This window comes from Herpailurus yagouaroundi, unplaced genomic scaffold (assembly GCF_014898765.1).
Source record: "Herpailurus yagouaroundi ecotype Mexico unplaced genomic scaffold, PumYag 28, whole genome shotgun sequence".
NCBI lineage: Eukaryota > Metazoa > Chordata > Mammalia > Carnivora > Felidae > Herpailurus > Herpailurus yagouaroundi.
Window position 1 is genome coordinate 88,556,166 of NW_024412376.1, and position 22,809 is coordinate 88,578,974.

At 38.2% G+C, this 22,809-nt stretch overlaps 1 protein-coding gene across 1 annotated transcript in view; it reads left to right on the forward strand.

Moving 5' to 3' along the window:
• The window catches only part of UNC5C (unc-5 netrin receptor C), a 364,176-nt gene that overhangs the window by 293,296 nt on the left and 48,071 nt on the right, over positions 1-22,809 (forward strand). The window contains exons 8-10 of the mRNA XM_040488026.1: positions 18,024-18,215; positions 18,935-19,279; positions 22,238-22,325. Of these exons, the coding sequence (XP_040343960.1) occupies positions 18,024-18,215; positions 18,935-19,279; positions 22,238-22,325 (625 nt within the window). The remainder of the gene's footprint in view (positions 1-18,023; positions 18,216-18,934; positions 19,280-22,237; positions 22,326-22,809) is intronic.

The window sequence follows — 22,809 nt, forward strand, 5'->3', positions numbered from 1 at the left end:
AAGAAATAGGATGGGGAGCCCGGATGGCTCAGTTGGTTAAGTGTCCAACTCTTGATTTTAACTCAGGTCATGATCTCCTGGTTCGTGAGATTGAGCCCCGCATGGGGCTCTGTGCTGACAGTGCAGAGCCCTGCTTGAGATTCTCTTTCTCCCTCTCTCTCTCTCTCTCTCTGGTCGTCCCCAGTTCGCACCCAGTTCGCACATGCACACTTTCTCTCTCTCTCTCTCAAAATAAATAAACTTAAAAAGAAAGAAAGAGATAGACTGGAAGTAGAAAAGATAGCCAAAAAGTTGTACTTGACAATTAAGAATTATAATTTTGCATTTATTTACTTTAGGAGAATTAGTGTCTTCAATGCATTAATAGCCTTTCAACAATATTGCAATATTATCTCAAAATAAAGCTAGTTACCACTCAACAAAGTATACAATACAACCTCTGAAATTGTATTCCTAGTTGAAGTTGTATACAGATGATTCTGATATATATGTAGACATACACAGCTAGGTGGGAGAAATTCAGAGTGCATAATAGAGATCAGTAGAATTCAGAAGCCTAGATAATATAGGGTAGTTTATTTTAAAAGCCAAATTGATACTTAAGAACAATGTGGCATATATACAATATATTACTCTCAATGTTTATTCAGAAATGTGTTCAAAATAGTCATATTCAGTCACATTTCTTCCTTAATCATCTCCATCAGTACAAGTACCTTTGACTCAAAATATGTAGAAATATTAGGTAAAATATTAAAACTTAAAGGACATACATATACACACATATGGAGTGTCTGTATATGTGTGTGAGAGAGAATGAGTCAAGTTCAAAAGAAAGAGAAATCCTCAAAATAAAGTAGGAACTCAAAATGAGAGGGGTAACTGCATGAGTGGATACCAGAATAATCCAGAAGGACATTGGACAGGGGTGTGGATCCTAAGGATTGGGAGCTAGAGTCTTAGCTTTGGCACAGAGGCAGAGGCCCTGGGTTTGCAAAAGCCAGAGGCCAAGAGTTGAAAGCTAGAGCCCTAAATAAAGCTGGGTCGCATAAATGACTGCTCCCACCATGAAAAATAACTAGATTTTTTTTTTTACCCACCATCCCAGGGAAGCCACAGGAAAATTCATGGCAGAGAAAATAAAAATTAAGACTTCACGTAAATAAAACCCACGGTACAACCACAATCCTACACCCAGATCTGCCACGGAATCTAAGATACAATAGTACTAAAGGACTAAAAAACAAAAGATAAGTAATTAACATAATTGGTGAAATTTCTAGGGTTCCAGCAGAAGCAAACAACAAGCCATTCTGTTGAGTTTTTCCCACAACCCAAGTGCATTGGTCTATGACAAAAGTATCCCAAGCCTGAAAATGAGATTACAATACAGTTTCACAGCACCCAAGGGAACAGTCTGCTGCAAGAGAGAGCATGCATCAGAATTAAGTGAGTTAGTGTTCTCATAACATGGACACAGAGCAATCTGAATGAGATTATAAAGTAAATAAAAGGAAAAACACAAACTGTATTTTTAAAAGGAATATGAGCACAAATGCAAGAATAGAATATGTAAAAAAGGGTAAACAGATTAGGGGGAAAATCAAAGGGAATGCCTAGAAAGGTAAACATAATTGAAAGTTAAAACTCAGGGGGAGGTTAAAAATCGGATCAGAGGCAACTTTAGATAAAGCTGAAGGGAAAATTAGTAAACTGGAATGAAGAGCTTATGAAACATCTCAGAATACAAGGAAGATAAAGTAAGTGATTTTATAAAAGGGAAGTAAAAACACATGTAAAATAGAATGAGAAAATCCAAATTGCTGAAGAAACAAAATTAAAAAGCTTTTCAGACAATCAAGACAGAGAAGGCTTACTACTCACAAACTCTCACTGAGTAGACTACTAAAAATATAAAACAGAAATTGATTTTTCAAAAACAAGAGAGAGACCAATTAAGGGGCAGAAAATAAAATGAAAATAAGAAACTAAGTTATAGACAACATTAACACAGCATATGGGAAAGTGTGATCAAAGTTAAATGTTTCTAATTTCCATATAGTTAGATTCAAGTTTACCAGTTAAAATATTAATACTGATAGATAAAAGGTGAATTCGTAAATTCAAAATAAGATTTTTAAGGGCAGGAAATGAACAAGAAAAAAGAAAAAATACGGTAAATGAAAACAATAATTAAGATGGTATCAGGGCGCCTGGGTGGCTCAGTTGGTTAAGCGTCCAACTTTGGCTCAGGTCATGATCTCGCGGTTCTGTGAGTTCCGACCCCACATCGGGCTCTGTGCTGACAGCTCGGGGCCTGTAGCCTGCTTCTGATTCTGTGTCTCCCTCCCCTCAGCTCCTCCCCTGCTCACACTCTGTCTCTCTCTCAAAAATAAATAAAGATTTTTTTAAAAAATTTAAAAAGAGACGGTATATACCAAGGATCATCATATATCAAGGGTAGTAATGTAAATGAATTAAATTTACCTGTTAAGGAGGCACCTGGCTGGCTTAGTTGGTTAAGCGTCCAACTTTGGCTCAGGTCATGATCTTGTGGTTTGTGACTTTGAGTCCTGCCTTGGGCTCTGTGCTGACAGCTCAGAGCCTGGAGCCTGCTTCGGATTCTGTGTCTCTTTCTCTGGCCCTCCCCCACTTGCACTCTCTCTCTCTCTCTCTCTCTCTCTCTCTCTCTCAAAAATAAATAAATAAACAAACAAACGAACATTAAAACAAAGTAAAAAAAATTTACTTGTTAATGGAAGTTCAAAATTGTAGTAGAAAATCTGGTTTTATACTGGATTATACTTAATTTCATAAAGATATGAAAGATAATAAGTAGAACTTAGAGTATAGTTCAAACTTTATTTTAAAATGTTCAGTTAGGGGCGCCTGGACGGCTCAGTCAGTTAACATCCCACTCTTGGTTTCAGCTCAGATCATGGTCTCAAAGTTCGTGGGTTCGAGACCTGCATCAATTCCTCCTGGTGTGGAGCCTGCTTGGGATTCTCTGTCTTCTTCTCTCTCTGCACCTACCCTGCTTGCCCTCTCTCTCTTTCTCTCTGAAAATAAATAAATAAACATTAAAAATATATAGATAAATAAAATGTTCAGTCAATAGCTTTGACTATTTAATTGGGCTATTGTTGATTCACTTCCATCTCCCATTATTCCTAAATAATACATATCAGAGATTGGTTTTACTCATAGTTTTAATTTAGGTTTTTGTTTTTCTTAGACTCTATAGTTTTTAGAATGTTTAATTTTCTATTGAATAATTAATCACAAGTTTTCTAAATTGTTTCTCACATTCCTAGTTTTGTGTTTAAGACACTTTAGAAAATACATGTTTCCCCAATGCCAAATGAAATTTTTAATCAAAGTCTTTGAGGTTTCTTATAAGATTATTGAGTATTTTAAAGGTGCAACAATGCTAAATGTTAACAAATGTGTGAAGTGGAGTCTCTTGTATTTTGTTAAATGGGAATATAAATTCTTATAAGTATTTGGGGAAGCCACTTGACAATATGGGTTAAGAACTGTTTATACCCTAGGGGGGCCTGGGTGGCTCAGTCAGTTAAGCATCGGACTTCAGGCTCAGGTCATAATCTCACATTTCTGTGGGTTCGAGCCCTGCATCAGGCTCTGTGCTGACAGCTCAGAGCCTGGAGCCTGCTTCAGATTCCATGTTTCCCTCTCTCTCTTCTCCTCTCCTGTTCACGCTCTGTCTCTCTCTCTCTCAAAAATAAAATAAGGGTGCCTGGGTGGCTCAGTGGTTGAGTGTCCGACTTCGGCTCAGGTCATGATCTCACAGTCCGTGAGTTCGAGCCCCGCGTCGGGCTCTGGGCTGACAGCTCAGAGCCTGGAGTCTGCTTCTGATTCTGTGTCTCCCTCTGTCTCTGCCCCTCCCCCGTTCATGCTCTGTCTCTCTCACTCTCAAAAGAGAATAAATGTTAAACAAAAAAATTTTTTTAATAAAATAATAAAATATTTAAAAAAATTTTAAATTGTTTATACCCTTTGTTCCAGTAATCCTACTTTAATGAATAAATTTTAAGCAATTAATATGAAAACCTAAGAAGATATACGCCAAATATATCAAATATATTACAAATTCCTTGTAATTCATTGTAAAAAAAAAATGCAAAACCTGAAAATCCAGTATTAGAGCACTTACATAACATGGAATATCATACAGCCACTAAAATGTTCATGATGGCTTAACATGGAAAAGCAGAATATGGATTTATACATGCATGTGGTCATGACTATGTAAAAGTTAGCTCAGGAAAAAGATGAATAAAATGTATGCATTTATATTTAGCCAGTGAGATTACAGGTAATTTTTTTCTCTTTCAATATGCTTTTTACTCACCATTTGCTTTATACTTGGCTTTTCATTATGTTTATAATTATAAATGATTTAAAAAAAAAAAAGAGGTGTTGAGGATTGGTTAGACCAACTGCATGATCCTGGAAGCAGGAATCTTGGGATTTGAGATGTAGCAATATCACTGACTTGTCCTGGAAAATTGGTCCCCTTGCTTCAAATTAGATTCAAATCAAATTTGATTACCAAAATAGTATTTGCATAAAACACTCACATAAAACCCTAGTTGTATAAAACCCTGGGTGGCAAGAATTACTTATAGCCAGTAAATCAATTGCATAAATAAAAGGATTTCAAAGACATGGGGATTTGGAACTGAATTATAGTTTTGCATTATTTCCCAGTTGCCTATTATATACATATCACTCTGTCCTTGCAAGCACACTTATTCTTAAACTGTTTGATGAATTGGATTCATTATGTGATGCTGTGTAATTTCATTTGTGAAACAAGGTCATGGTCTTTAAGCAATTTCAGAAGCCCCACTCAATTTTTTAGGCCATCCATACACATTAGTTGATACTGAAGTGTAACGTATATCATGTATATGTTACACTGGATATACATTCATTGGGATGAAAAAGTAGTTCCTATCCTGGAGACCCTACATTCAAATTAAGAACTTCCAAAAATTGTGTTACTTCACTGGAATAAATTATTAAGGAAGACATCAGAATCAATTATTCCAGAAAGAAGTTGGAACTTTTTGGCTTATAAGCACATTGTTCATTAAAAATAGATAAAAATTAAAAAAAAAAAAAAAAGAAAAACTGGAGACCTTAGGTATGCTAAATGGTAATGGATCATATCAAACAAGAAAGGGTAGACTTGGTATGTTTTTCACCATTGAAAAAAACTAAACACACATGCTCCATATGAGAAATTTAACAGATTACACTGATTTTACTTAGTAATGGTATAGAATACTGTATGTTATTCATAAGGCAGTATTGGAAGGTCCGTTGTGCTGTCTGCAAATATAGGTTTCTTTATACCATTTCTAAAATTATATAAAAGCAGCCCCTGGTTCTGCAATACATTTTTGAAATGGGATTCATATAAAATGGTTTCAGACACAGAAAGAGAGACAGACAGAGAGATTGAGAGAACACTGGACAAAGAGAAAGAAAAAGAAATACAGAAGAAGAAAAAAGCACTTGAAAATCTCCAAAAATGATAAGCCAATGACAATATTTACCTTTTAAGTTGAAATACAATTACTCTTAACTTTTATAATCTCTATAATAAATTTGTAGTAAGATCTACATGGTCATGGTTGGCATATAATGCTTTAATCCATGCTTACCTCTTCCTTTAGAAAACAGCACTCCAGGGGCGCCTGGGTGGCGCAGTCGGTTAAGCGTCCGACTTCAGCCAGGTCACGATCTCGCGGTCCGTGAGTTCAAGCCCCGCGTCGGGCTCTGGGCTGATGGCTCAGAGCCTGGAGCCTGTTTCCGATTCTGTGTCTCCCTCTCTCTCTGCCCCTCCCCCGTTCATGCTCTGTCTCTCTCTGTCCCAAAAATAAAATAAAAACGTTGAAAAAAAAATTAAAAAAAAAAACAAAACAAAAAAAACACAGCACTCCAGGGGCACCTGGGTGGCTCAGTCGGCTGAGCCTCTGACTTCTCTCAGATCATGAACTCATGGTTCGTGGGTTAGAGCCCCACATCAGGCTCTGTGCTGACAGCCCAGAGCCTAGAGAGCCTGCTTTTACATTCTGTGCCTCCCTCTCTTTCTTTGCCCCTCCCACAATTATTCACTCTCTGTCTCTCAAAAATACATAAATAAACATTTTAGAAAAGAAAAGAAAACAGCAATCCAAAACTATATATGCAGCTTGGTCCAGAAGTAGTGTTTTATATATCTATATTTATGAACATACTCCAATAATTACATGACAGGAGCTATGGACTTTAGTTTTTAATCCATATGAAGCTTGGAGTCCCACATCGGATGTGTAACAGTTCAAATCTGAATTTAGAATTACTTCTTTCTGACGAGAGCTTATGGCACAGTAGACAAATTTAAAATAGCAATTTACAAATAAGAACTGCCTAGAATTGTGTCTGCATCAGTGAACTCCCTGACTTTGGGAAATTAAAATGTTATGCAGTCTGCAAATTTAGCACTTTCTACTCATTAAAAAATTTGCATGTAACACAGCTCTTCCATTAATTCTCACATACAGACAAAGTGGCAGAACTCTGTTAATTGTGGTGTGGACACACTGCATACCAGGACCTCCAGAATCCTAGGTGCATTTATTGTGGGGAAATAATTTACCTTACAAATAGTCTCTTTTTGACTTTAGAATGATGTGTTTATAACCACCACGGCAGGCATTTGAGAAGGTGCTAGTCAGTTTTCAGTGAGATTCTTGTCAACACAGCAATTTGATAGGAAAGCATAATGTGAGTGTCAGACAGTGAGTGCTTTTATCTACAGTTTGGAAGCGGTTGATGTCATAGCTGTGCTTGTATAATCCTTGATACGCGTGGTGTCCCAGCTGGCAAATAAATATTCTGTACGTGGACTAGCTGCCCAGCACAGTGCTCTGCAGTCTCCGGTGTCATGAGTGCGGTTTGCTTTAGTGTTTTTCCTTTCTGGTAAAACATTTTCCTGTTTTTGAAAGCAGGGATGTGGTTAGAAAGTTCAGCCCACAGAAACCTGCTGAACACCTGTGGGGACCCAAACAAATCAGTGGAAGAGGACAAGTGCAAGGTCTTCAGCTTCTAGGATGGAAAGGAAACTCCAAGGGAATCAAGAAGGGTGCCACGTTTCACGACCACAGCAATGTGTAGATTCCTTCAAGGTCACGAAGGTCCAGAGCCAGGGCTTTTGCTTACGTTTTCCTTTTGCCTAAAAATCCAGCAGATAGAGTGATGTATACTACAGATCAGCCTCTTTGCTTCAGGGCTCTTCCTCATTTTACTTTTTCTGTCAGATGTGTCTCCCCTACCATAGATTACAGACAACATCATCGGCTTTGAATTTGATAATTTATTCTTCTTCAGAAGCATTGATGAGCATAGGGTCTATTGCGTTAAAAACACTTAGGCAGCTGATCTGTGGGTTTGATTTTACTCAACTGCTGGGTGAAATTTCAGACGTTTCTTCTTCAACTACTGTGAGTCATGAGATAAGGCTTTTACATCCTGAGATGTTAATTCCCTGCTGTTCAATTTCAGGAGGGCGTGGTTGTTACCATAGGAACAGGACTGCAGATGAGTTTCTTGAGGCACTGTCCTGTAAGGCTGAGGGAGGGAATTACCATGGCAATTTAGATAACTGACATCAGTGATAAGCAAATGTTCTTTTCAATTTTTGTTGTCATGTCCTAGGATTTATGTATTCATTTATTTGGAGTTCCTTAAGCCCCTGTCAATAAATAAACCCTCAGAAGAGTGGTAAATTATAATAAATGACCATGAGTGTCTTTGACAGACCTGACCTCTGACATCATTAGTGCAGTCCTGATGGGCTTGCTAGATAAGAACCAACCTAAAAGGGAAAAAAAACAAAATCTGGACATGTTTGTTTTGAATGGCCCTTGAGGTTTTTAATATGAACATTCGCATCAGAAGAAATGTGAGAAAAATCACATATCTTGGCTGTGTGTAAAGCCACTGGCAAAAATAAAGACCAAGCAGCCAGGTCAAGGAGAGGGAAGAACCCATGGGGAAAAAAGATTTTTCCAATGCTAGGATCGTAAAAATGAGGACAGACCTTATGAAATGGTTTGGTATACTTCAGATACATAAATATGCTAAAACTAACTGGAAACTTGATGATTTAAAAACACGTACTTTTATAGAGCACACTTAATGATATTCTAAACTACAATTGAGTTGTATCATATTTATAACTTTCATAATAGCCCCCCTGTAAGATATTAATTAATCCTCCATTCTAGTTAATCCTGGTGGTGTCATAAAATCTATTTACATGTATTAAGGTCATAGAAGCAGCTCCATACTGAAATATATTGAAAAAATCTTGAGGGCAAGCAGGAACACATTACAAAACTCCATCTATCTCCTTTTTGGCTAGAGATTTGATAGCAAATCTGAAGACAGAGTTTTAATTCCCAGACATCTACATCTAGGCTTTCCTTTTAGAGTGTCCCTTAAATCCGGCTCAGGGGTTCTCAAACTTTGGAAGGCATAAAAATTACTGAACCATTAAAAAAATTACTGCATCATATATATTTTAACTTCAAGAAATTTCAGAGTTAATTTTAATTTTATTCACTTTCCATCTAATGTACTGACTTTAAGCCCTGGCATAAGTTGCTTCTGATTCCAAGCTACTGGATCTGCTAACCAACCTAAAATAAAATGACTTGTTTCAATTTAATTAAACTCAACATAAAAATATTTTAAAAATAACGATAACCTTACAAATAATAAAAACCTTACAAATAACCTTACAAACCTTTGCTAATCCTCTAATAAGAACTCTATTTTGCAAAAGAAGAAATAGAGGCATAGAATTGAAACAGCCCACAGGTTAGCATAAGGGCCAAGGTAAGAACCCAAATCTGGCTCTGGTCGAACTAAACCTTTTTTTCACGTGGGCTCTTGGATACTGGAAGCAAGTGGCTGTCAGCTTTTGTTGTTTTAAAACAGGATTTTCTTCTGATGTGTAGTGTCCCTGCAATTATTGGTGTTTATTCCTTTTTCCTGTTGGCATCTTTTTGCAGGGAATGATGTTTCTTCTTTAAATATTTACTTATTGTAACCTTTTGTGCCAAATACAACGTGATTATCATACATTAACAGCTCCATCATTCTAGCATGGTTCTCCAACTACATCAGAGTCGAAACTCCCAAGTTCAGCGTGCCTCTTAGCTTGCCCCACTCTTGAAACAAAAGGTGTAGCCTGGAAGTTGCTTCATTTAGGCATGAAAATCTTATTTTAGCCTTTCTCATGAATATCAATGATAATGTTTCCAATGAAGAGGTGTTTTAGAGTTTAAATAATTAGCATTACCTCATTCAACAACTGAATTGCAAATTAATCCATGAACATATCAAGCCCTTTTCTATTACATCCTTGTCTCTTCTCATTTGAATTTACTAATTAATACCTGGACAGTACTTACATAGACTGTTGAGGCTATTGCCGGAGAACTGGGATCTGCCCCTTGCTTTTCTGGTTCACCAGACTTGTGATGTTAGGCAAGTCCCTTCACCACTTGATGCTCTGGCTCCTTAGTATGCAGATAGAGAGGGGTTAGGATAGGAAATTCTAATCAATGATCTGTTTTAACTCCTGGGAGTTAGAAAGGGCATAGACTTGGGGTGCCTGGGTGGCTCAGTCAGTTGAGCGTCCAACTTCGGCTCAGGTCATGATCTCACGGTTTGTGGGTTCGAGCCCCACGTCGGGCTCTATGCTCTAGGCTCAGAACCTGGAGCCTGCTTCAACTCTGTGTCTCCCTCTCTCTCTGCCCCTTCCCCGCTCATGATCTGTCTTTCTCTGTCTCTCAAAAATGAATAAACATTTAAAAAAATTAAAAAAAAAAAGGGCATAGACTTGATTTTGATGAATTTAAATCTGTCCAGTGATGTTCAGAGGTCCTGACATTTCTCACATCAGCATATTTGCTTGATAATTTTTCTCTTAGGATACTACTTATAAAAACAGTTTATATTATCTTTCTTAAAAAAAACTAATCATAAATTCATCATCATTTTGGCTCTTGTCTATTATCTCGATCACATGAAAAGAAAAATTTTTAAAGACTAGAAAAATCAAAGCTGTTGCTGTTTATTTGAGAAATGAAGATTTATGTATAGTTTCTGGCTTTGTTTCTGAAATTTCCCAAATATAAACACACCAAATAGGCTATGTTCAGACATATTATTACATGATTATGAGCCATGTACTTAAGGATAAGTACTTGATGTTACTTCCTGCAGTATAACACCAAGGAAAGTTCACTTCCTTTTTTAAGATACTTGGGCATGGGTTCTCATCTTTTATAATAGTTGGACATCAGCTGAAAAATATGGGCAACCCCACCTCTAGTCTAGAGGATGAGCTTGTGAGAATTAGAAAAAGTCACTCCTTCCCCAAGTCACTTTACCACCATCAGCTGGAAAACCGTTATATTAACAATCCATATCTACAGCCCACACAGCTATCAGTGGAGCCACGGAGAGTCTTACAATGCATAACTTGCACACTGTCCACATAATTGATGACTGAGTGGAAGCCAAATTTTAATCTCAACACTTCTGCTTACTTTAAAATATCACTTCTCACCTTTGGGACTCAGTTTCCTAATCTGAAAAAGGTTGGACTAGATAACCCCTAAAATGGTGTCTTGAGCAGTTACAAGATGTTTCCTAGCATAAGGAGCATTTCACTAACTCTTCAAGACATCTAACTATTGGGATGCTTGGGTGGCTCAGGCGGTTAAGCGTCCTGACTTTGGCTCAGGTCATGATCTCACAGCTTGTGGGTTCGAGCTTTGCATTGGGCTCTGTGCTGACAGCCCAGAGCCTGGAGCCTGCTTCGGATTCTGTGTCTCCTTTCTCTCTGCCCCTCCCCATTCACGCTCTCTCTCTCTAACAAAAACAAATAAAAATTTAAAAAATTAAAAAAAAAAAGGCATCCTACTCTTGCTTCGGTTTTCAAACTGTTTCCAACTTGCTTCAAGTTTCAGAATTCACTTAAAGTTTCTCTCCACAATCAGACTTCTTCTAATCTCTTTTCTCCCAGATCAGGAAAATCTCTCCATTGAGCGATATATGTTCTTTAAAATTACGTTTAACAAAAAGAAGGTCGTAGATCACGAGCATCTCCCATGGCAGAAGCACTGCCGTGGGGGTGGCTTCCCCTAGGTGCAGTTACTCGGGCTTCCACAACCAGTGGGGCAAGTCCTGCATCCTCCCCTGAGCCCGGGGCCTCTGCTCCATCTTTCAGTCCAAGACAGAAGGTTTTGGAAGTTGTTACTGATGGAGGTGAGTTTTGTTCTAGACAGTTCTTCTTTAGGCTGTTCCTCCCATTGCAGGACATTCAGTATCCTTGGCCCTTACTCACTAAATACCATAAACAACACCCTAATCATTATGACAACCAAAACATCCCAGCCCTGCCCCGTTTCCAAACACCGCCCTCCCCCCCACTTTAGAAGTGGCACCACCTCTGGTTGAGAAACTGTTTTAGCATCAAGTTGCACTCTGGCCCTGGAAATTTGCCTCTGAAACATGCCACTGCATGGATGCCAGAAGCCACAAAGGCCATAAACCTCTTTCATAGGAGAGCATGAAAGACTATACAGTACTTAAAAAAGTGCATTGCTTATGGTTTCTCACAAAAACTGGGCTCTTTGTCTCTGGAATAACTAGGGAACCTGCAATTCAAACACATTCGCTAACATCACTCATTAAATAATGGGCTGAGCTGACTCTACAAACAGAATCCCTTTAAGAACCTAGAGTCTTGGGGCGCCTGGGTGGCTCAGTCAGTTAAGCATCCAACTTTGGCTCAGGTCATGATCTCACAGTTCGTGGGTTCGAGCCCCACGTTGGACTCTGTGCTGACAGCTCAGAGCCTGGACCCTGCTTCAGATTCTGTGTCTCCCTCTCTCTGCCCCTCCCCCATTTGTGCGTGTGTGTGTGTGTGTGTGTGTGTGTGTGCGCGCGCACGCGTGCATGTGTGTATGTGCTCACTTGCTCTGTCTCCTGCTCTCTCAAAAATAAATAAAAAAATTTTTAAAAATCTTTCTTAAAAAAAGAACCTAGAGTCTTAGTGTTCCTACAGTGTGCATCCTAATGACATTGATAGAGCTGTCATTTATCAATTGCTTGCAGTGTATCAGCCCTTTACAAGTCTCATTTCTCCTTTCCACAGTTCTGTGGGAGTAAGGATCCGTGTCCTCTTCCATGGATTAGAACACTGATACGTAGAGAAGTGAAACAGTTTGACCAAGCTCTCACAGCTAAGGAAACGGCAGAGCGAGGATGTAATCTGAAGTCCATGAGAATGAAAAGCTCCATTTCACTGCCTTGGCCAGCAACTCCGGTGCCTTTTCAGATGGCCTTACTTTCAAGTAATAGGAAAGTTAACTGAAATCCCTAACTTATGAACCAGGCTGTTGATTGGGACACGAAAAACAATTATTTTGCACTGTGTTCTGCCAGAGATGTTATTTTTCATTATTGCTAGGACCGCTCTCAGCAGGGTCACCTCATTAGCCAAGGAAAATGTCCCCTGTTGCTCCGTGAGAGACGGATCAGATGGAGAAGCATAAAAACAAACTCTAGAAAGTGATTCTGTGTTCCCCTCGTTTAGGGGATGGAACAGTAATCCCCTTCTTTTCTGATTTCCAGCCTCCTAAGTGATGTTTTAGTTCTGTAGCTGCAGAAGTGTTCTGAAAAGGATGGAAAAACTTTTATAGAGTTGCCTTCCAAAAACTCTTTATCAGTGTTTCCATAACAGAGTAAATTGGGGTGTTGAACCATTAGTGGGTATACTTAATACTCTGGTCTGTTTTAAATTTCCCCATGTAGGAAAATAACAGTTTGGCTAGATTGGCCCTAAATGGCTATGAGGAATAACTAGTAGTGAGACTTCCATTTTTTTTTTTTTTTTAATTTCTGTTTTATTTTGGAACAACCTCCAAGCAAACACTTTATCAACTACGTTGATACACCTATTGATAGACATTTCCCAAGCCATGTGTCATAGAAACCATCCATAAAGCCCTGTCACTTTGCTCCCTTTGCTCTCCATTACCTATAGGAAAATCAAAACAATCTTTTCAAAATTACATTTGATCATGGGATTTGTATTTCATTTAGGATAAAATCAAAATGCCTCATCCTGGCCCACCAGGCCTACAGGACCTGGCTACCCCTCACCCCTCTGAGCCTGCCTCCTCCCTTTTCCTTTCAATCGCTTCCCTCCACCCACTCCATTTTTTTAATGTTTACTTATTTTATTTTGAGAGAGAGAGAGAGAGGAACAGAGAGAGAGGGAGAGAGAGGATCCCAAGCAGGCTGTGCACTGTCAGCACAGATCCCAACGTGGGACTCGATCCCACAAACTGTGAGAACATGACCTGAACCGAAATCAAGAATCTGATGGTCAACTGACTGAGCCACCCAGGCACCCCTCCATTTTTATGTCGGGACTTCTGCATTCACGGCTGTTCTTTGAGGAGCATCAGTCCCTCATGATTTCAACTTGGCTGATTCTTTCTCATGTTCAAGTTTCAGCTCAAATCCCATTTCAACAAAAAATTGCTCCCTGAAATCCTAAGGTGTTCATCCCTTTATCTCCAATCACATGACATTCTTTTTTTCTATCTCTTAAAATAAATTTTTCAGCATTTGAGTTGATCTTATTTATTATTTTTACTTATTTTCTGTTAAACTAGAACACAAGCAGGGACATTTCCCATTTTTGTTTGTCCTTGTACCCCGTGCCTAGAATAGAACCCAGTATATAATAGGCTTCAAGAGTATTTGTTAGGTGGATGAATGAATGAAGGAGTTCCAATTCTGTGCCTAGAATGAAATATAGTCCCAGATGAATGCCATAAATTACCAAAATATTTTTGAGTTGTCCAGCTCTACATAAATATGGGAAAGTTGAGATTAAAAGCAAAATTATAAAGTTCCTTATTTACTATTCCTTGGTCTGCTTTCAAAAACAGGCGTTCTGTTGGGAAGTAGAGGTAAAAGCCAAGGCAAACCCAGAACTGCCTCACAGGGAGAAATTTCAGACCATGTTAATATCTGTGTTCTCCCTCTCTCAGATACAATTCTTCTGCGTACTCCAGCAGGCCCATGCTGATTGTGATCAAAATTTTCAAGATGAACAACGGACCATCCCCAGATACCCTGTTTTACAGTTGTTGCCAGGCCTTCTAATCTGCAAGAAATGAATATTTTGACACCCCTCTCCTTAATACCTTCCCTACCAGAATGATGACATCAGTTACCTCCTCTCCTCTGCTAGCAGTGAACTCATATTGTCTTACATCTTTAGGTTTCAAAATAAATAACCTTTCTTCTAGTGCCTGTATATGTCCCAGATGTCCTTTTATTGAGTTCACAGAATACAAATGGAAAAAGGTTATTACCAGACAGAAGTGTTTAAAAATGAAAATCAAACCTAATACATGGACTCAGACAACTGGAATAAGAAATATAATATTTATAAAACTGAGTAGGAGGTTGCAATCATTGCTCTAAAATAAAGCATTAAAAATTAATTCAGAGCAAACTTGTCTGTGCTACAGCAAACCTCTCTTTCATTAAGGTAGCACGGCATGTTTCTCCTGAATTACTTCCCCAAATAGGTAAATAGCTTATAAGAGCTGAGTGTTCTGCAAACTACAGAAGATCTACCTAAGGCACGATTTAGAGTTACCTTTGGTATTAGAGCATTATAGACCTTTAATTTTGAGCAAATTAATTGTGATTCTTACAGATTCTCTACAGTTTTTGCCCTTGAGCATTACTAGGAAAGCTTAATTCGTGTCATCTTCATTTGATTAATCCAAATGGCGCTGTATCATTTGATCAATTCATATGTTATAGAAGATTATATATTAGGAAACTGGAGGTACCAGTTATAAGTTATACCTTTAAATTTTTACATATTAAAAGTTTTAAATTTGTATTCCACGTTTTTAAAATGTTTCCCCCTGCCTTCTTCTTGACATTATTTTCATCATCATCATCATCATCATCATCATCTTCCTTCATATCTTAGAATATACTCAAAAGAAAGAAAAATAAAAAAGGCTAGTGTTACCTGTGCATTTATTGTTGAGATGAGGTTTTTATTTTTCCCAATTTACACTATTCCTCTGAAGCCCTGAAATAAATAACCTTATAACCTCTAGGCCCTATTGATTTTTGAGTGATTTCAAATAAAAAGCATCCAGTTTCCGTTGCATTGAGAAACTGCTCAGTCCCTGGGCAAAACCTATTGGATTCCTATTAAATGGAGGAACAAGAAACAACCAAAAATCCAAAAGGTGGATTTGAGATGGAGGGAGGAAGGGTGGTCTCAGCTCAGCTCAGCTCAGCTCAGCAAATGGGTATTTAACCTTTGACCAATGATGACAGGTCTTCTTTAGTTCTATTAGACCAAGAGCAAGCTGTTATGATTAAATAAAAAAAAAAAAAAAAGGAAAAAAACTGCTTAGAGCCTTACTGAATATGTCCTGGGAATTAAAGCATATGGCAGGGATAAGGAAAAAAGATTTTCCTTATGCTAATGACCCTTGATGTCTGAAATAAATTAGATCCATTAGAGTTTATGCTCAATAAAAGAAAGACTTTAAGCACTCCAAAGTTAGTGACTCGAGACCAGTTTTGCTCTGAAATTCAATCTGCCTACTTATTAATTCTTGGTAAGGCTCCAGAGCAGACAGGAGATGCAAAATCATAATTCTGTACTGAACCAGTATTTTAAAGGACCACAGGTTTCTTTTCCTTTTCTTTTAATTAAACCATTTTTCATGCTTCTTATTTTGTTTCCCTCATTAATTTGATTTTGTTCCCATTTTTGTTTCATTTTTTTGTTCTTTTCAAGGTTTCCTTTATCCTATCTCAACTGAACAGCGAACCCAGAATGAATATGGATTTTCTTGTAAGTTTGATGTTTAGTTTTTATGTTGCTGAATAATCATTTAACGTTATTGCCCCCAGTTCAAGTTTACCTTTCTTTAGATCACAGATGTGCACACAGGAAATAGGCGCCTAATATATTCTAACATGAAAAACAAATTAGATTTTCACCACCGAGGAGAAGAAAGAAGGGTCATTTCAAGCCTCTGCCAGCTTTAAAATCTATCAGTCTACCATTCAAAGCTTCAGTCCCAATAGCTGACAAACCATATCATGAAATGTGCTGATCTAATAAAGGGCCAGGTTCAAATGCTAAAAAGTAAAGGGTTGAGAAAATGCAGATCTGTTGAGTTAGGAAGCATGAATGTTGGGTAAGTAATTACAGCCTGATAAAGTAAAACCCTAAGGATTTAGATGTAATGTTCTGGCTGGAGTTCAGAATACTGCTGCAGGACTTCAGATATTACCCAGCAGCAACGTCCGGTCAGCCCTTGGAAAGCAGTGCTCATACAACCAAGAGTGTTTGGGCTGTCACTAGTATTCTGGAAAGATCTGTCAATATTGACTTAGTAGATGGGAAAGTTGATATTCTGGAAACTTTGGGAAAGATAATAGTTAAAAAAGAAATGTCTCTCACATACAGTATATTTAAACACAAAATGCTGAAAGAGAGCAGTTTCTAACAGGGAATCCCTTTAAACTGTCAACGTGTCAAAGAAACCATGTCAAGAGTTTGGGTGAGCCACTGGCAATCTAAATGATGAGTCATTTCCCCTACATAAACTATGTGGCTGTGAGTCGTAGTGGACAGAATAGGGGCTCTTCAGCTTTTAGGAGGCCATGGGACTCACATATCTGAAAACTCCCTTCCTCCAAACCGCACGTGTATATAAAATTGAGCATAAAAAGGTTGTTCTTGACTATTTGCAATACCAGTGTAAAATCACCTCTTTTATAGTGAGTGGAGAAGCTTTGGTTACCTCTGCTGAAAATTTTTGTGGGTCACAAAATACTAAAAACAGAGACTTAAAGGTGTCTGCGGGGTTCTGGAAAGGTTTAATCTTGTTCGTTTTGTTTCAGTTATCAGCTTCTATCACCTTTTGCAGTTGAAGCCAAGTATGTTCTATGCCCCCAAGGCAAGATGAACATTTACAGGAATTGTCCTCTTGCTTTACCCAGAAACAGATCTCCCGACCGATTGCACACTGTGTTGGTCAAATGCTCAATTGCCTTCTAGGGTAGTCTGACCTTTATGATCACTGAACCAGGCCTTTATCTTACTCTGCACCATACAGACATTTTGATTCGGTAACAAGTGGCTAAATGTAAATCACTGACCAGAGACCATGAGACCCTCATAGTTCTCAGAGGTAATACTGAATCTGTATCAAAAGTCTGGTGTTATCACCAATGACCTCTGCTCTCCAAATCTTCTGAAAGCACATCTTTAAAATCCAATGTGTTTGCTCCTAGTATTTGTTTTGCTTAGTTACATATACCGTTCTCACCCATCTGTTCACTGATTTAGGGGAAAGTGAGAAGAATGTTATTTGTGGGAAGTAACCTTTTGACTTGAATGATACTTAAAAACATATTCTGATTCAATAAATATACAGATTCAGAACATGCCAGATATTTCTAACAGGATATTGATGTTTATTTTTTTAGAGAACTATCAGTGAATTCAAAGCAGCCTTCCAAACTCTTCCACCTGAAATTAGTAGTGAACTTTTTTTTTCCCCCTATGGGTTGGGATGGTTTTAGTTCCAGTTTCTTTTTATGCCTTCTAATAAATGGTCTGTTATGCTGCCCAATTTAAGATAGATTAGTGGGTGGGTAGATGCAGAGTGAGAAAGGAAAAGAAATCAGAGATAATTTTCCACTGAAAGGCCACAGTGGTTTTATATAGCTTTTGAAATAGATTTGAAATTAACCTATAAAAAAAGGCAATAAATGTCGGAAAAAAAATTACCGACAATATGTATGTGATCTGTGGGAAATTTCTCTAAGCAGTTGGTCCAATGTTTCCTTGTCCTCTCCAGCTGCTCCTGATTCAGATGATGTCGCTCTGTATGTTGGCATTGTGATAGCTGTGATAGTTTGCCTGGCCATTTCTGTAGTTGTGGCCCTATTTGTGTATCGCAAGAATCATCGTGACTTTGAGTCTGATATTATTGACTCTTCGGCACTCAATGGAGGCTTTCAGCCTGTGAACATCAAGGCAGCGAGACAAGGTCAGTTAACGTTGCACTCCACACCTGTGATGTATGCATGTGACCAGCATCCCTGTGTGGTGCCAAAATCGGGGACTTTCAAGTCATGTAGTTTAGCCAGAGCATTAGCTCCATGAAGAAATGGATTTGGGTCAACATTACTTCAGACAAAATCAGGGTCATTACTCTGTTGACTTCATTCATATAACAAACTAGAGGTGACAAGATGCACAAATCATTTTTTTGGCTTAACAGGTTTCTATGTCATACTTTTAAACTTTTACTTTAAAAGAATACACAGATTGGTTGACTGATTTCCTACATCCCCGTCCTTTTTTTTTTTTTTTTTTGCCTTTTGACAATACAGCTTGCATAGCTATGAATATACTGGTCTACAGATGACCTAAAATCCAGTATAGACAAGGAAAACTATTACCTAAGTCATTGAATGCAGATCACTGTCTTCGAATTCAATCTGTTGAAATAGCTAAATACCTTAGGAACAATGAGTAGACTTCAAGGCAAAATACAGAATGAACTCGTCTCCTAATTTGTAGCCAACAATAAAATGGATTGTAGTTATCTCATTGCCCTGTTTTCAACAGAACCTTAGAGTCTAAACATCTCGAATATTCATTTGTTCATTTGTGTTTGGCTCAGAAAGTACCAAGGTGAGCTTGACTAGTAGAAGTTACCTGAATGGAGAATGCAAATGGACTTCCTTTCTCTTTCTGACTCAGATCTCCTGGTGGTACCCCCAGACCTCACATCAGCTGCCGCCATGTACAGAGGACCTGTCTATGCCTTGCATGATGTCTCAGACAAAATCCCAATGACCAACTCTCCAATTCTGGATCCACTGCCCAACCTGAAAATCAAAGTGTACAACACTTCCGGTGCTGTCACCCCTCAAGATGACCTGTCTGAGTTTGCATCAAAGCTGTCTCCTCAGATGACCCAATCTTTGTTGGAGAACGAGGCGCTCAACGTGAAGAATCAGAGTCTAGCAAGGCAGACGGATCCATCCTGTACTGCATTTGGCACCTTCAACTCTCTCGGGGGTCACCTGATTGTTCCCAATTCAGGTAATTCCTAGAGGTTGCAATCACATAGATCTTGGGAACGTATGTTTGTACCCAAATCTTTTTTTTATCTGTTTGTTTTCATTAGGCCTGAAAAGTTAGTTGGAGCCTAATCTAACCCAAATCTACTTTCGATGTAGATCAACATTACTTCAGACAAAATTAGCCAAACCATTCATCTTCCTCCAGCCAACTCGGAAAACACTTCCTCTAGAAATATTATACTCACAACTTTCTGCCAAGATTTAATTTGGAACTGTCATTGACCTTCTTTTTAATAGAGCTTCAGAAGGCAACGGCAAGCCAGAAGTGCTCGCCGTTGTCATCACACTTTAAAAGGACAAATTAATTAGAAAACATATTAGTTGGTTCACTTCCAATTTACTGTAGGAAGCAATACTTCAGAATACTAATTTTGAGATCAGAGAACATCATAGTAGACATCAAATCTTCATTTATTAACTTAACTCTTTATTATACGATCTTCCACCTCAAGGTATTTGTAAGGTACTCGCTCCCTCTTCTGATCAATCTCTCTGGAATCACAGCCTCATTATGTGTAGTGTATATCTGTAGTATAATTGAGTTTTCAGCTTATTATTTAGTTACCTGCTTCTACAATATAAGTGCCATAAAGGACTGCAATGGTAAATTTAAGTTAGTTACTGATAATGTTTGATTAATGTTTGATATTCATTTATCGGTATTAGCGATGGGTTTTTATCTATTGGCCATGAGAGGGTTAAGGGATTCCTCCGTGACTCTACCTTAGCTCTTTTGACAATACAGCAATAAGAAACAATTTGATTGACCTGAAGTCCTCATGTGGCATAAGAAAATAATATAGTGTAAAAATAGCCATACAGCCAAATAATATACAGACCCGATTGGTCTGCAGATCTGAATATGAACTTGTTTTTGATTCTTTCTCTTATTCAGTCCCTTATTTCAATGCCTTGCCAGTTTGTCACACCATACATTTAAAAGTATATTTTAATAAATTAAAATACTTAAGGGAGTCTCATTTTTCCTTTTATCTATGCATTTTACATAGCTGAGATTATACGTTATATATATATTTTTTGCCTTTTTCTCTTTAATTCTCATGCTCTTTAAAATCTTTAAAATCATGATTTAAAATATATTTCTATATTTCTATATTTAAATCATGATTTAAAACATATTTCTATACTCTTTAAAATCATGATTTAAAATATATTTCTAAAAGTCTATCAGATGGATAGATCAAAATATGCTCTATTGTTTTTTACTGTTTAAACGTTATATATTCTCAAGGCAGTTTTTTTTTCATGATATTTGTTGGATTCTACCTTTCCTTCCCACTTTCACACCTGTCACTTTCTCATATATGAATTATTCTAAAGGCTTCTTAAGTGGAAAGGAAAGAGGTTGCATGTGTTAAATACTTTCTATGTCCTAAGCATTGGTGATTTACATACATTACTTTATAACAAGCTACCTAACATGCATCAGGCATTATTCTTATCACTTTACATTCATAGCTTTATTTCATCCCTGTAACATAAAGGTACATTTTATTGCTCCCATTAGGAAAAATAAAAAACTACCAAGGGCTGGTAGCCTCACATGTGGCCCTCTTGCTTCCACTGTGTGCTTCAGCAAACCATCCTGTCCCCTATTGTGACATTGCTTCCCACAGCACTGAGCTTTTATGTGACTTTCCTTCTCGAGAAGGCCGTGACTCAACATTTCCAACCGGTTACACAAACGCCTCTGAGTAACGATTCCTCCTTAAGTCTCCATTCTTCATTCTTGAGACTTTCCAACATGGTCGGGCAAGTTTCCTTACTGCCCTGTGCTCATTTGGCATATTCCATTCCCTTGCTAATTCAAGTATAAATTACTCAAAGACAGAAACACTGTCTTTTACTTCGTGTCATTCACAGTACTGCCAAACACCATACTCACAGCGATGCCCTGTCAGTTTTTAGTGAGCTGAAAGTAAACTGCATTTATTGGAATAAAATCACAAAGACGGGTGTCTACAGGTTGTTGCCCACCTGGAATTATTCTTTGTGATGATCCCGCAGTGATGCAGGCCGGTGGTTCTTACAGTGTGTCCACGGGCATCTCTGTGTGTCCACGGGCATCTTACAGTGTGTCCACGGGCATCATGTCATTGGCATCACCCTACAGCTTTCTAGAAGTACAACTTTGGTAGGCCCGATAAGTCAAAAACGCCAGGATCCAGTAATCTGTGTTTTAGCAAGCACTGCAAGTGATTCTGATACAAGCTCAAATGGGAAAGAACTGCGATAGGCCCAGTGAATTTAGAACAAAGCGTGATCCCCTAGTCCTACAAAATGGTGTCCATTAGCAACTGAGTAAACACCCTCCTGACCTGCATTGACTAAAAACTAGTCATAGTTTGTCTGTTGTCTGTTCGTTTTCTAGAGTTATGTGTGATGAAAGAAGTTCTCCACCAATTATTATTCTGTTACGGAAAAACACTGATGCTGGCCAGATATTTCCGAAATAAGTGTTTTTTGATATTATTGAGGTTAGCATTTCCCTGACTTTGAATTTCGTGGGGATTTTTTTTTTCTTAAATTAGAAACGATGCATCATTACAGCTGTTTGAAATTTTAAGAGCGGTTGTTGGTTTTCCCCTCATTTTACAAGGAAAACAACAGTGGAACCATCTGTCTATTCCTTAAATAAAACAAGAGTTTAAAAAATTACATCATTCCTTTGAGTAATTCCAGAACAGTTCAGAGGGAGCTGTGGTAACAAATAAGACCAATAAGGACGGAAAGCAGGGCAGCTATGAATATTTACATGTCTTTAGAGAAAAAGCAGGCTTGTAGCTGCATGGCCACAAAATCTCTTCATTCCCTTTCACTTGCTTCAAAGGCATTCTGTGAAGTTTCCTTTTGATTCATAGGTCTTATGTGACTGCTTTTCTCTTTTGCTATTCAGGAGTAAGCTTGCTGATTCCCGCTGGGGCCATTCCCCAAGGGAGAGTCTACGAAATGTATGTGACTGTACACAGGAAAGAAAATATGAGGTAAATATGCTTTTTCTGGTGTGCTTGACTTTATCAATGTCTGACCTGGAGGAGAATTGTGCAATAGAAAGAATAAACCCAACATGTCTCGAGTGCCCTGCTTCTAGCATACCCTTTTTTCCCTAGACCTATAAAACGTCGGCTTCTCTTTATCTTTGAAGCTTCAGACACTTGTGCAGATCTTGAGTATGGGCCGAAGGCCAGAGATCTTTTCTCAAGTGGACATGTGGCCATTATAGCTGGAAAAATGGCCAGAAATGTGATCCTTAGATTGTCTGGAGAGATGTGTGGATAGACACAGAGAATCAGCTTCATGTGGCCTGGCTCAGGAATCCACCCCATCCCCATTACAGGGTTAAAGGTCACAAAGATTAGAAAGTCCCTTAACCTCTGGCCTGTCACCCCCACGTCAGTCTAGCATTTTATTCTAACCTGCGGGTTCTTCTTTTTGTAACTCTCCCTAACTTAAGCCTTATCAGCCTCC